The following is a 14,223-nucleotide window of genomic DNA, read 5'->3' as shown; positions in this document are numbered from 1 at the left end:
AAATTGTCAAAGGACTTTGTTTGTAGTTTTTTATGATGGGTCTATCGATGTCAGTGAGGGATAGGTATAATCTGAATTACGGTTGTTAACGATTTTAACGATTAGCATGAGTTAATGATATGTATTCCTTCGACTGGGTTCCTTGAATTTAAACAGGTATCAGAGATGATGCGACACAAGTAAATGAATCGTTCACATCGATCTATTTATGTATATATTCTACTTCTAGCCTTAGCTCTAGATTAAGCGCGGTATTCTAGCAAAGCACAGTCCAAGCAAATATTTCGATATTCTCCCACCAACTGCTACCTACCGCTGACGATCATCCCGCTTGACCTCGACTTGGTTTGTGATTCACGCTCAATTCCTCATCTCCCTACTGGTGGGCTCGTCTGTAGCATCTCTTGGTTCAGCGTGAATATCGACCTCGACTAACGAAGCGTTCTCGTCGTCTTCCGAGACGAAAGTGAATACTTTGACTTCGGCATTATCCCATGGCTAAGACAAAGACAAGCAGACATTCATCACACAAGTCAGTGTAGGTTCTTCTCATGATGCATGGCTGGAAGATTGACTTACTCGACTTGACTGTTGGTTGTCTGCCAGGTATCTCAAGATATCACCATGAGCTACGACTGTGATGAACACTCAAAAGTCAGATTTCTATCCTCTCCATGTGGGCTAGTTAGAACACTCTGACACGCCATGGCAATTACAGCTAGGAACCTCTCACTTTCGTCCGCAAAGTTAGTTTGACACAACTCACCAACAATCTCACTCTCCTCTCTATCCCTTAACCAATGTCTGACCCTTTTAGCTCGCTCACTTCCATTCTCAGGAGCGTATATGCCCTGTTTACTAGCGTAGTCTTCGGATAACGTCGAGAAATCGAGTTCCGAGAATATACCATCATTGGATGATTTGAGTTTGGATATTGGGTAGGTGGGTGTGTCGCAAGCGTAGCTAAGAAGTACATCATGTATATCAGTAAGGAATCCTTGAGTATCATGTTCGTGTCGACGGGTTTTGGTCTGGTTTAAACTCACGGTCCTACTTCTTGTAATGTATCCAAAAGGATGACAGGTTTACCCTCCTTGTCTAATCGTTCTTTCAATGATGGATATCCGATTAACATAGTTTCCATTGGTCTCCTCAGCTACATACGAGAAATAAGCTTCATTGCCATTGTAGAAGGCAATGGGAATTTTGCTTACGGGAGAAGAGACTAGTAGTTCGGCTGTTTTCTGGAAAGTATCTTTGGTCAATTCGTTCAATTCTCGGGATTGTTTTTTACCCAAGGAAGTTAAGGGGGCGTCGGCGACTGTGATGACCTCAGGATCAGTACAATTATACCCATTGTGTCCGAGACAGTCGAAACAGTGTGTTTGACTAACTGGTATAATCCGATGCAACACTACGAACGCCCAACATCAGGATTTTACATGGATAAGACCAAATTACACTCCACTCACTTGTGTTCTGCCTGAGCATGTCTGGTAAGATGCAATCTTTTGGAAGTGGCTTTGGACTTTCTTGACATCGTGATACTGGTTGTCTATAATCTATATGTCTATTCTTTGCGTCTATGCGAACGGTCGATACGAGTCGGGAGTGACAAGTCAAGAGAGGAGTATTTATTGACTGTGTTGGTATCCGGAGGACTATATGAGATCGATTGAGACGTGTGATTCCAGCTAACGAGTACTCATGCCGATGACATCATCAGATACCACCTCACCTCGGCGATGACCGCTTGTGTCTCAATGCACCTCCACTCGATGAGTAACATACTCGTGCTCATCCAGATCCAAGTGACCTTAACCAGTCACTCGAACGCATCCGAGGACTCACTAGACGAGAGCATATCATTCGCATGCTCCAGTTCTGAATCTCGCTCGTTCCCCATGTCTTGTGTGATACACTCTTACACCACAAGCAGCCTTGGTCAGCTACCACGAATACTCTTACCGACGCTATCAGTCTCATCTGCAAGACCTGTATCATCATTCGTATTCCCGTTTAGAGCATTCACTACCGTTCAGCCGAAGTATAATCATCAAAACAGCCAAATACCATCCAAGATGAAATGTATACTCATCAAAGATGGGACTGGCCCAGCGGATAATCTTTATATGGGAGAAGAGAAGACCTCCGAGCCTGGGAAGGGAGAAGTGCTGGTCAAGGTGAATTCAGCTCACCGACTCCTTGACAGTGGAAAGATGGGCTGACAACGATAAATCCATACTCTATCGTAGGTCAAGGTAAATATTATGATTACTCAATGCTAGCTAGATCAGTCATCCCGATCGACGCGAGACGACTGACACTTGATAATTCTTCTTCCTTTTCTCGTTCATAGGCATTCGGTCTAAATCGGATGGATCTCCTTCAACGAGAAGGTAAATACCCACTACCTCCACAAGCGTCAAAGACTATCCTGGGTGTCGAGTTCTCAGGAACAGTCGATAAGCTGGGTGAGGGGGCGAAGGCGTATAAGCAAGGAGATGAGGTGTATGGATTAGCTTATGGTGTGAGCTTGTGTACCTCTTTCTCCTTCCTCCAATCTCTCACTTCTTGGATCGGATGCACCGGTTCATATGCTTATTCCTTTATTTGCTCACAGGGAGCATACGCTGAATATATTGTCAATCCGGAAACTATGTTACTTCCCAAACCTAAAGAGTTCGATTGGGTGGAAGCAGCTGGTATACCAGAAGTCTGGATGACAGGTTAGTCTGATCACAGCTGAGTGTTGCATATCATGGTTACATAGCTGACAATCTATCGGGTATGTTGATAGCTACTCAAGCTTTGATGGTTGAGACTCCTTTGAAAGAAGGTCAGAATGTTCTAATTCACGCAGTGCGTCTCATGTTATACCAGGACTGTAGATATCCATCTTTTAGCTGACGTTGATGTACCGTAGGGAGCTTCCGGTGTCGGTATCGCAGCGATCCAAATTGCCTGTAAGCTCATTCGTACTTGCTGAAACTGAAGAGAAGAGTATGACCTTACACGACCATACCGTTTTGAAACAGTACACGTAATAAAAGCTGGAAAGGTATTTACGACCTGCGGATCGGATGAGAAAGTCGAGTTCTTAAAGCAATTGGGTCACAGTGATAGATTGCATGTCTTCAACTATAAGACTCAGGGTAAGCATTATCTCACTACTGCCCAACTTTGTCGAAAAGAAAAAGGCCAAAGGCCATATCATCGGTCTACTATCTGAATGACCTATCATGAATAAGAGACTATAATGCTGACGCGGCCATGAAAATAGATTTCGCCAAGGAGATCAAATCCCACGCACCTGGCGTGGATCTCATAATTGATTTTATCGGTAAACAATACTGGAATCAAAACATCTCAATCCTCAACTTGGACGGTCAAATGTTATATCTCGCTTTCATGTCTGGTGCTGCCTTCCCTGAGGGAGCGAATCTTGCTCCGATACTGGGTAAGAGATTGACGATTAAGGGAAGCACGTTGAGATCAAGGAAGGCAGAGTATCAACATGATCTGTTGGAGGTGTTCAAAGGGAGGGTATTGCCTGGTATACTGGATGGAGAATTGAAAGTCAAGATATACAAAGTGAGTTCAATTCTTGGTGATGAACATCTCATCGAGCCAGAATGATCCGTCAATCTCGAACCATCTCTTGCTATTGCTACGCAGGATAGTCGACAGACATCCTTTGATTTGTTTGACCCTTGCTGACCCTTGAATCCAACCAACCCAGACATACCCCTGGACAGATGTCATTCAGGCTCACAAAGACATGGAAGGGAATAAGAACAGTGGAAAGGTGAGTGAAAATGAAGCAATACCGGACTCAATGTTGAGACCCAACTGACTGAACATGTATCCCTTCAGATCGTCCTCGAAGTCACCGAGTAGGTGAATTCCACGGTCTGATGGGTGCCAGTTGATAAGCCCTGAGATGCAAGAAAAGGGTGATTGACAGCGAAATATTTAGTTTAAATGCAGCTTATGTATGATCGAACAAGCATGCATTCGATAATGCAGTATTATGTGCAAATATCGCAATACCCGTTTCGAACAGGTGTAAGTAGCAGCAAGTGAGGGAGGTGCCCGGAGATGATTGGTATCTCCGTGTCTGGTATGGGATTGGGTTTTTTCGTCAAACTCAACATTTCACCACCATACAGTGAATAATGGGATGTTCTTCATCCTTGGTCGATTGTTACAAAATACTGCATAACCACCCTGCTCACCTCTTCAAGAGGACATCTCCATCCTCAGCGCACCCACTCCGACAAACTTTCTGAATCCTGTCAATCACTTTCACAATGTCCTTCCGATCAGTCTCTGTTCTTCGTCCAACGCTTCCCCTTCCCCTTATCACTCCTACCCTCACTCGAACCTATGCCGTCAAATCCTCTTCTTCCTCATCAGGCAATCCCGCTCTCCACGTTCCAACAGATAGTCGATCCAACCTGCTTCGTCAAGTCCTCTACCCTTTAGATTCATATTCACCAACTTCATCCTCACCTACCGGAACATATCATCCAGATCACCTGAATCGTCTACAGGCAGTCATCCCCTCGGAGGAAGTCCACGAGACGATCGAAAGGGCTTGGCAACTGCATCAGAGAAACTTACGTCAAACTCGTCAGAAAGTGCTGGACGCAAAGTTCAAAGCTATGGTGGAAGCTTGTAATGAGTTGGAAGCTATAACTGATCCTTCTAATGGAGGAGTTGAAAGTACCGAAGGAAAGGGAGGTCAATATCATAGGAGAATATATGAGATTGCTACGTCTACTACACATCAGGCTGAACGAACTGCCGAAGAAAGATCACAAAAGGGGAAGAAGAGTGTCGAACAGAGATGGAAGGAAACTAGAATACCGGGTTTGTTCCCTAGGGAAAGTTGGGTACCGGTTGAAAGTAAAGGGAAAGGGTGGGAATATGATTGGGTGAGACCAGGTTATTGAGTTAAAAGTCTTCAGCAAAGCAAGGTGAGCGATGAACGAGATCTTACAATAAATTCATTTTCATGGGCTTGTCTTGCTTGTTTTTATTATTTCTCCTCTTGATCTAATCAAAACTCTCGAATACCCTTCCATTTCAATCTTTCGTCATCTACTCATTTTCACACCTCAAGGGAACATTACATATATAGGTGATGGAAGCTGATCACGATACGTCCACTCCTAGGTTACAGCTAGACACCCAATATCATCATATGTCAATACGGCGGAGCCAAGATCATTGATAAATATACACAGCTATAAATGCATGGATCATATCCTACTGTTTCGCCTCTCCCTCTCTCAATGAAACAATTCGCTACATCGTCAATATCATTTCGTTAAACTCATGACACTCATGAATGACACTATTTCTTCGATCTCTAACACTAACTAAACATTCCATTTCGTATGATTTCATTCTTTCACTCCCTACTCGCCCAATTAGCGCCAGCTTTAATCTGCGCAATATCAGCTCCTTCGTCATCAAGGATAGACTTGAGATAGATTATATCAGCTTTAGCTTGTCGGAGATCGTCTGAACCGAGTTGAGATAATGTCGTTTGCTAAAATGGAACGAAGGTTCCAATACATTCAATCAGCTCAGCTCGGAATGATGTAAAAGTTAGCGAATAGCGATTGTCAGGTCAATGAGGAAGCAGAAGAAGAGCAGATAAGTGAAAGAGGAAAAGAAGATAACAAGGTTTTGATTATGAAGCTCAACGCAACGATTTGTGATAGAGTGATAAGAGTAGTACTAACCAATTTACCCAATTTCTCAATGATCACCTCCCTATATCTATCTGGCGATTCCACGAGATGTGAATAACCTTTGGAGAGTTGATAGGGTCTGGCGGTGAGGCTAATAATACATTGACATATGGGTCAGCTTTTGGAATTGAGGGGTAGGAGCACTTGATTATACTCTAGAGAATCACTTACGGTGGTGCAGTACCTTGAACGTGAGCATTAGGCAAAGAGAAATCCGTATTACCCCTATCATTAATCTCAGCATCAATGTTACCATTACCATTATGGTAGTTCCGTTTTAGCTTAATTAATGATCACAGTAAAGACCACAGTACTAACATTAAGATATGTGTATCTTTATCTTTATCTACTCCATTCTGCTTCTGTTTCGCCTGAAGTTGATCCTCGTCATCTAATTCTTTCAATCTCGTCTGATCCTCTATCTTAGCTGGGTAAGACCCATTGAACGAATTACTATGACTATTTGGCATTTTGTCGTAATTGTTGATGGTGATGTAGGGGATTGACTTAGCTTCCCTTTCTAGGACGAATCCCATCGTATCTCAATTTAGTGCTTGGATCGAAAGAAGAGTAGAGATACAACGAAGTGGTGATTGTGACTCACCTGATATATTTCTTCTTTCTTACTACCTGGATCTGCTTGAGTGGAAATATGACGTTGATGAGATGAAAAGATCTTTCTTTCCCTTTCTGTGTGGTCGAAATACTACAGTGTATCGATGTGAGATATGAAAGAAAGGATATGAGCCATATACATATATATGTGCGAGATAGAGTGATTCAATATAAAAGGAAAGAAGTTGTGGCGTCGTTCTGCTTCCTGTTGAATATGCAAATTTTCTTTTCTTTTCTGATTATCAGTTGAGTGAGTTTGTCAGTAGGTGATCCCAAAGGGAGGGAAGGGGAGTATGACGTTTATTAGTGTGCGTCAAAGGATGGTCAGCGATCAAAGCGTCTCTTGGGCTCATAGCATCCATTTATCATTTCATTATCGTGTATCAGATCGTCACTAAATACAATTGAGAGAGAGAGAGAAAAAGAGATCATATACAATTTTATAGAACTAGATATTAATCGTAAATTCCAATTTTATACAGGAGCACTGTACACTGCACCTGCTTTGCATTGAGCTACCTCTTCGCCTTCCCCATCTAAGATCGTAAGTAGGTACATCATATCCGCCTTGGCTTGACGGAGGTTATCTGATGATAGGTTGGGTAACGAGTCTTGCTATGGAGTGACGGTTTGCTTTCCTCAGCAACCGTTCTAACACGTAATGAACATGCAAGTATATGAAAGAAACTCACCAGCTTGGCTACTTTACGGGCTATCACAACGTTCATTCCTGGTTCTTCTACTAGATGAGCGAAATCGGATGATAAAGAGTATTGAGGGAGGGGACTATATGTAACGGTCTGTCAGCTGAGTTTAGCGGAAAAAAGAAATTTGGGATAGGAGTTGTAACATATGATATATGTAGAGATGTGGTACTTACGAAGGCGACTGTTCCTCTGAGAACCTTCTATAGGAAGTAGAAGGAGAAGGGGTTCCGTACCTACTCAACATAGACAGAGTCTGATCAGTTGGATGACCCATACCATGGGTAGAGAGGGGTACTCACGAAGAAGCTGATTTAGGTGAGTAGCCGTTCATATTTTATCAATGTAATTGATGCCTTTTGATGGTGGTGATAAGTTGAGTGGATATTGTTGATGTTGTTAAACGAATTCAAGAGTATGTATGTGTAGCTGAAAGGTTGTGTCCAGTTTATATATGGGCGGTGACTTGAGTCGACGAAGTATATATATATATATATATATATATATTTGAGACAAAGGGATTTGACTTCTTCTTTCCATTCATACGACTCCCCCCTTGTGTCTGTATATATATGTACCTTTGATAGCCATCTAAGCTACTCTTTGTTGTAACTTTGTTCCATCTCGGATTCGACCGTGTTGACTCGTGATGACATAATTGGAACCCCTGGATGATATAATCTTTCGTAGTCAGGTGACATCCTTCCGAATTCTTTGTCCTTTGTTCTTGGAAAGGTGGATGTGTACCAGTACCGTACTGTAAATCTATTCTTGGCAAGTTCGCTTGGGCAAACTTCGGTCATGAAAGTTATGTAGTTTCCCATCTTCGTTCTTGGTTCACAGCCACACTGTAATTTACTTTTTTTACCTACACGTCAATCAGGCACAATGGGGTTGATCTTCTCAGGGTGTATGACGTGTTATGACAGCTACTAGTACTGTAGTCAACACGGACTGCGAAACTGTCTGTTATTCCCCATTCTCACTCCACTGATCACCCCAGACCATGCTCCGTCGGAGTCGGACACACAGTGAGTTGTCAACAACAGGAAAAAGTCTCATTATGAGTTTAAGTATGAACTGTGAACAACGTTGAATTGGTGAGACAGCTTCACCCACACTTTTCGAACTAATGGAACGGCAGGGTACGATCATGCTTATTGAAATATATCAGCGGCAGCATGTTACTGACCATCAGAAATGCATCCGAAGTATACACATATGTCAATCAACCTGAAATCTCAATGCACTGTATCAATCTGTCTTTGCATTTACTCAGATTTTCTCCACTATGTTTCATATATATCTATTCCACGAGCAAAAACACATCTTAATACAAATTCATGTCTACCTGTACCTGGACCTTTACCTATTCATATAGTCATTCACACCAAGAACAAACACTTATTCTCCTCGAGCTTGCTGAGCTCTCCTTGCGAACCTACCAATTCTCGCATGCGTAAGCTAAACGCTCATCCGGATTGTCAATCTCATATACACGCGAAAACACTCACACAGCAGCCAAGTCCAGCTGTCCACCTTGAGCCTGAGGTTGAGCCACCTGACCAGGTTTCTTACCCGTACCGGAAGGTTGAATGTTCGGGGCAGAAGGTATAGGAGGTTTACCACCTCCCAATCCCGCTGGTTTAGCTCCTACGGATGGTTTGGCAGGTATAGCTGGTTTAGGTTTGATGGCAGGTGCCAGAGCCGGTTTGTTACCTATTGTAGAAGATGGTCTGGAGGTGGGCGGTGTAGACGTGGCTGATCCATTCATTGCTGGAGCTGGAGCGGCAGGTGGTGGACGCCTGGCAGCTGGTGGAGGGGGCGGAGGGGTGGAGCCGATTCGATAAGTTTCAAACTAACGTTGAGCAATATTATGTCAATAATCAAGCAAGCAAATCACTTCCAGTTTGAGCGTGGGCACTCACTAATTCGATGGAGCCCATCCTTCCTGACCATTCTTCACCACCATCCACCAACCTATCACAATCACATCAGCTCCGTTAATATACCTGTAAACGAAGTATATGGAACCCAATACACTCACCGTTATCATCCTTCTCCTTCACTTTCACTTCTTCACCCTTGACCAAATTCATCTCTCCAGGCTGGCCCGCGAATGCGTATAAAGCCTTGTATATTTCTTTGGCTGGAGCAGCCGGTGCAGGAGGTGGTGGTGGAGGGGGAGGGGGAGCACCTCGTCCAGGTATCGATGGTGGTGCACGTGCGGCACCAGTGGCTATAGGAGCCTTAACAGCTGATGGAGCTTTGGTAGCCGTGGGAGCGGAAGGCATAGAAGTCATAGCTGCGGGTGCGGAAGGTTTGGTAGCTCCTGGTAGTGTTTTAGCGGTTGGTCGATTTGTTGGTCGGCTCTGCATCGTATGTATCAGTATTGAGGGTGTATGAGGTACGAGATGCGAAACGCATGCTCACAGATGGCGCAGCTTTGGGAGCCTTCTTAGCCTTAGGTTTCCGGGGTGGCATAGGATTCGATACTGTCACATTATCAGCTCTGAGTACGTCGGTTTTTCAACGAGAGCGGATACTGACAGCTAGAAGCAGGTTCACCAGATCCGACCGCAATTGCATGGCTCTTATAGACAGCTTCTCCTCGGACGGCGTCATCTTTCTTAGCGACGATCTGAGCCTTTTTATCCTTCTTCTTGAGGTAGTCAATCCTGATAAAGTAATAGGTGTTATCTTTCTTTGTATCGGAAACTCAAGAGTAGGGTGAATAACACTTACGTTGGACCAATGCTGACATTCATGTTACCTCCCGTCAAAGTGAGAATGACACACATCATTTCAGTCTTGAATGCACAAGTGAAGATCGGGTCTCCTTCCTCACATGGAGGTAAGTTGAGTGCCTGACATACGATAGATGAATCAATAAAAGAAGCGCATGAAGGCAGCATCAGAAACTCGATCACTTACCACAAAGTCATCTCTCAGGTTGGTCATAGATATCGTTTTTATAGTAACAAGGGGGATCTTCCTCTCAAGGGAAGTAGTGACTCGGCCATCTTTCGCAGCGGAAACGACGAAGTAGACTGCTTTGTCCGTCTGAATATTACAATCGTCATATGAGCTTAGCAACTTACAGGATGTGTCCACTTACAATGATTAAGAATCTTGGACTAAGTTTACTAGATCTACCAAGTTTTGACACCAACAATTCTGCTCTTGAACTGAAGTGAACCGTTTCGGCGGCTGCCAGTAAAAACAAATGAATCAGTACCCAATTCCCATCGCCTTTCCATCGCCGAATAATGAATCTAAATAAGTGATGGGTTGCACTCACGACCGATTTGCGCCGCATTTCTCAACATCTCACCTTGCGGACTAGTACCTCCGACATCAAGATAATCACCCATGAACTTCCTCATACCCAGCAAACTGAACCTTCTCCTTTCCTTCCTTCCAGCCAGAACTTCATGTCCGTAATCTCTCTTTCTTGCATACACAAGCGACTCTTTTTGGCTCCTCCAGAATCGTTGGATCTTGATGGCTGCTTCTACTTTCCTTCTGACGTACGCTCGCCAGGCTCGTTGAATTCGGGACGCCATGGTGTGCCAATATCGATCTCTTTCACCTTCGAGGTAGAATAGCTAGGTTACCAAAACCCATCAGCCGTCGTCTGAGAGACAGGAGATGCACCAATTTCTCGAATATTCAGAATAGAGTGGTTGTTGGGTCTGCTTCACTCACAGTCTCAGGGTTCTTGATGAATGCTTTTGTTACACCCATCTGCCATTCATCTTTCGATATCTTGGCATCCATCAAGATTCTTTCACATCCGGATCTATCATCGCCATCCCAGATATAATCACCGGCGTACGACGTGGCAGGAGAGAGCAAGTAGAATCTGCAAGCGATTCAACCGATGTCAGCTCAATGTCATCGTGACAGTGACACTTTTACCGAGCTGACCTTTGGATCATCTTTGAAAATTCAGCTCGATAAGCGAAACCTGCTCTTCTGACTCGAATATTCTCCTGTAGACCTAGATATTTGATCTGATGTAAGATCGCCTTATCGTCGTACTCGGTAGGTGATCGATGTTGGTTCGGTTTGATAGTTCGGATGTAATGTGGTTGACATCTATTACCAGAGCAAAGAGAATCAGCCATCTACAAATCATTGACAAGGGAACATGAGCAAGCTATTACTCACTTCATAAGATTATCTACCAAAGCATTGGCGGACGCTTTGATCTTATCACCAGCAGTTGGAGGTCTCTTCTTGTTGGAATGATCAACCTTCTCAGGGAATAATGTATGTAAGAAATCATCTTTGGAGCCTTCGATCAAATCCAATATATCCTTAATCAAAGTATCCTTGTTCTTATCCGTCATTCCTGAGACGTTGTACAACACATCACCGGCGTAATGCTTGATCAAGAACTTATTTCCTCTAGCTTCGAAGTTGGGATTGGAGGCGAGCATGTTAGATCGTTGGATGAACGAGTTATCGGCTGCTGATGGATCGGCATGGGCGGTTGCAGTGGCATCGTTAAGAGTAGCGAAGATACCGGCTGGTCGTTTGTCCTCGATGAGCGAACATACAACTGCGTTGTCGAAGACTATGCGAGCGATATGATAAGCTGCCGCACGTATACATTGAACTTAGAGGGCAACTTACACTTGATAGGCGTCCACTTAATCTGTTCCCTCACGTACTCTTCTTGTTCAGCTTTGAGGGTAAGCTCGATGAAGATCTGTTGTAGTTTCTCGTTGACATAATTGATACAAAGCTGCTCGAAACTGTTGTCCTGATTTGGGAGTCAGCTGGTGCTTCATTGAAGACGAGGACCGACATAGTACAGGCAGCTTACTTGGAAGATCTCGAATCCACTATAGCGCGACGAGTGTCAGTGGGGTTCAATTTCCGATCATCGTATTATGGGTAACTCACTAGATATCCAGTACACCGATCACATAGTCAGGGTTTTGTTGAGGTTTCATCGACACATTGACACGACTAACAATCCATTCGAAGAGGTTGTTGTATCTATGCCAAACATAAAAACGATCAATTGAGCAGTCGGACATGAGCATCGCAACGATGGCTCACTCACAAAGCTTTCGCCAGAGCATCTCTGCCCGAGCTCGCCTGAGCTACATTCAGCGGTACCTCGTACACACTTCCTCTTCGTCCACCACGCTGAGTTTCCATGATTCTCGTCATCAACACCTTCTGTAGTTGCTGAGGATCAACTTCCATCAAGTAACCGGCGAAATCAGTGACACCAGTATCGGCGATAGCAGCATTCCCATCATCTCCTTCGACAAATTCGACGTTTCCTAACCAGAGGATAGTAGCGAGCACACGGAAGATGGAATTTTGTTCGTCGGCAGATAATCCAATGATTTGCATTGCTCGCTAAAGTGTGAACAATCAGCTCATTGGTCAATAAATCAGGAGATGACAAGACAACAGCAAACATACAATAGTCTCTTGAAAGTCCGAAACATCGTTGATACTCTTAACATCTAGACATCCACTTCTACTTGTGTAGGCATATGCCTCAGGTCCTTGTAATCCGAATGCCTCTGCGAGTACACACATCTTCAGTGGTCAACATTGTTAAACCGAACTCGCTGATATGTGCTCACCTTTCTGCTCGGCACTCGCTCCTTTGGTGAACTGATAGAATATATGGAAATCTCTCTCATCGTCAATCTGCCCTACCACTCGATTCTAACGTACGATTATCAGCATAAATCCCTTGTGAGATTGATATGTTTGTCAGCTTACCTTTTCCAGTAAATAATTGGTAATTTGAGCTCCAACAGGTTGACCCAGACTATTGAACATGATTTCAAGGTATTTACCCTAGGTTCAAGCAAAGTCAGGATCAGTCTGCCTCATCTCTGGAAGGTCCGAATATTGGATATGCTTGACTCAGCTCACATGTCTACTTGAATTGTCATTCCTAAGGGTTTTGGCACATCCAAAACTTTCCAACAAAGGGTTCGTAGCTAATACCATCTCTTTTACATTCTCAATCCCGCCTGATGAACCTTCACCTCCCGATACAGCCGCTATATACTGCATGATCCTCTTGGCAGCTTCCGTCTTACCTGCACCGGATTCTCCAGAGATGATCACACATTGATTCTCCTTCTCGGTTGTCATTCGATAATATGCTGATTCGGCGATGGCAAATACGTGAGGAGTCATTTCCAGACGATTTTTACCCCTATAGGAATTGAGGATCTCGTTGGTGTATATACCAAGATCTACAAGAGACCCCAAACCAACCCAGCCAAATTAGCATATGTCGATATGGTCTGGATATCCCATGAGAAGAGGTGGGCGAACGTACCTCGGAAAGGATTAACGGAAATCAACACATGTGCGATATATGTCTATTGATTTCAAGGTCACATCAGCTCAAAGTACCTCGGTCTCGACTGGAAAGATAGCAAGCTCACGTAGATCTCCTGATTGTTGAATCTCTGCTTGAGATTATCATTGATAGCTTCATTGGTGATCGTACTCAGCAGTGTCATATCGGGTACACCAGCCGCTTTTTTCTTCTTGAACCCTTCACTCCAATCGGCCTAAACGAGTCAGTCGATAACACATTATCAATTCTTATCTCATCTTGAATGCAAGCAGACCGGACACGAACCTTTTGGACCTTCTGAGATTTGGCTCCACCACCACCACCACCTCCTCCTCCTAGCAGTCCGCTGACTCCCTTCTTCCCTGCCTTCTTCGAGATCGCCTGGTCCAGGAATGGTAGAGGTAAGTGTGCATTTCATCGAACGATTCAGAAGGGAAGAACATACCATATTGTCTGTTAATCGTGTCCGGACAGGTCAATTACAAGCAGCGCGAGTTGGGATCGTCTCGGGTCACTTCCTGACTATTGAGCTGCTGTACGATGCAGGAATAGAATGGGTGATATGGTCTCGAGCAACAACTTGATAGTGATAAAGGGGGGAAGGATGCAGTGTTTGTGGGATGATGGGATGACGCTGTTGCTGTTGCTGTTGACGCTGTGAACCAGGCATTCAGGGTAAGTCTGATGGAAAGTCATTACCAAGGATTGTAATGCTCATTAGGAATCAATCGTAATTCAACTTCTGATTCCGGTAATAACAACCAGAAATAACACCGATCACACATCA

At 44.0% G+C, this 14,223-nt stretch overlaps 6 protein-coding genes across 6 annotated transcripts; 2 read left to right on the top strand and 4 right to left on the bottom strand.

Annotated features, from left to right (window-relative positions):
* Window positions 1-360: 360 nt before the first annotated feature.
* Window positions 361-1,540, bottom strand: I203_103854 (uncharacterized protein; the record flags this gene model as incomplete). Its single annotated transcript, XM_019147350.1, has 7 exons — window positions 361-498; window positions 580-635; window positions 767-963; window positions 1,047-1,156; window positions 1,215-1,321; window positions 1,395-1,414; window positions 1,473-1,540. The coding sequence occupies 7 exons, from the start codon at window positions 1,538-1,540 to the stop codon at window positions 361-363; spliced, it is 696 nt and encodes a 231-aa protein (XP_019003015.1).
* A 541-nt stretch (window positions 1,541-2,081) lies between these two features.
* I203_103853 (uncharacterized protein) lies at window positions 2,082-3,900 on the top strand (the record flags this gene model as incomplete). The annotated part of the gene is made up of 9 exons (XM_019147351.2): window positions 2,082-2,183; window positions 2,360-2,530; window positions 2,624-2,729; window positions 2,801-2,862; window positions 2,927-2,966; window positions 3,039-3,155; window positions 3,284-3,594; window positions 3,743-3,808; window positions 3,877-3,900. The coding sequence occupies 9 exons, from the start codon at window positions 2,082-2,084 to the stop codon at window positions 3,898-3,900; spliced, it is 999 nt and encodes a 332-aa protein (XP_019003016.2).
* Window positions 3,901-4,313: 413 nt separating this feature from the next.
* I203_103852 (mitochondrial 54S ribosomal protein mL40) lies at window positions 4,314-4,958 on the top strand (the record flags this gene model as incomplete). The annotated part of the gene is made up of 1 exon (XM_019147352.1): window positions 4,314-4,958. The coding sequence occupies one exon, from the start codon at window positions 4,314-4,316 to the stop codon at window positions 4,956-4,958; it is 645 nt and encodes a 214-aa protein (XP_019003017.1).
* A 461-nt stretch (window positions 4,959-5,419) lies between these two features.
* I203_103851 (uncharacterized protein) lies at window positions 5,420-6,301 on the bottom strand (the record flags this gene model as incomplete). The annotated part of the gene is made up of 4 exons (XM_019147353.2): window positions 5,420-5,560; window positions 5,757-5,856; window positions 5,937-5,990; window positions 6,084-6,301. 4 exons carry the CDS (start codon window positions 6,299-6,301, stop codon window positions 5,420-5,422), a joined length of 513 nt encoding a protein of 170 aa, XP_019003018.2.
* Window positions 6,302-6,854: 553 nt separating this feature from the next.
* Window positions 6,855-7,418, bottom strand: I203_103850 (uncharacterized protein; the record flags this gene model as incomplete). Its single annotated transcript, XM_019147354.1, has 4 exons — window positions 6,855-6,995; window positions 7,073-7,166; window positions 7,261-7,320; window positions 7,387-7,418. The coding sequence occupies 4 exons, from the start codon at window positions 7,416-7,418 to the stop codon at window positions 6,855-6,857; spliced, it is 327 nt and encodes a 108-aa protein (XP_019003019.1).
* Window positions 7,419-8,488: 1,070 nt separating this feature from the next.
* Window positions 8,489-13,884, bottom strand: I203_103849 (myosin-1; the record flags this gene model as incomplete). Its single annotated transcript, XM_065517408.1, has 26 exons — window positions 8,489-8,525; window positions 8,599-8,657; window positions 8,888-8,942; window positions 9,013-9,064; window positions 9,132-9,456; window positions 9,518-9,579; window positions 9,635-9,762; window positions 9,830-9,951; window positions 10,019-10,147; window positions 10,203-10,294; window positions 10,386-10,692; window positions 10,793-10,949; window positions 11,015-11,185; window positions 11,258-11,666; window positions 11,726-11,855; window positions 11,919-11,937; window positions 11,999-12,094; window positions 12,162-12,466; window positions 12,533-12,636; window positions 12,700-12,784; window positions 12,842-12,919; window positions 12,998-13,326; window positions 13,413-13,455; window positions 13,522-13,650; window positions 13,722-13,817; window positions 13,882-13,884. The coding sequence occupies 26 exons, from the start codon at window positions 13,882-13,884 to the stop codon at window positions 8,489-8,491; spliced, it is 3,522 nt and encodes a 1,173-aa protein (XP_065374226.1).
* Between the last annotated feature and the right edge of the window lie 339 nt (window positions 13,885-14,223).

The sequence above is a fragment of the Kwoniella mangroviensis genome (assembly GCF_000507465.2).
Source record: "Kwoniella mangroviensis CBS 8507 chromosome 1 map unlocalized Ctg01, whole genome shotgun sequence".
Lineage (NCBI taxonomy): Eukaryota > Fungi > Basidiomycota > Tremellomycetes > Tremellales > Cryptococcaceae > Kwoniella > Kwoniella mangrovensis.
Note: the sequence above shows the minus strand (reverse complement) of the source record. Positions and strands in the feature narration are given on the sequence as shown.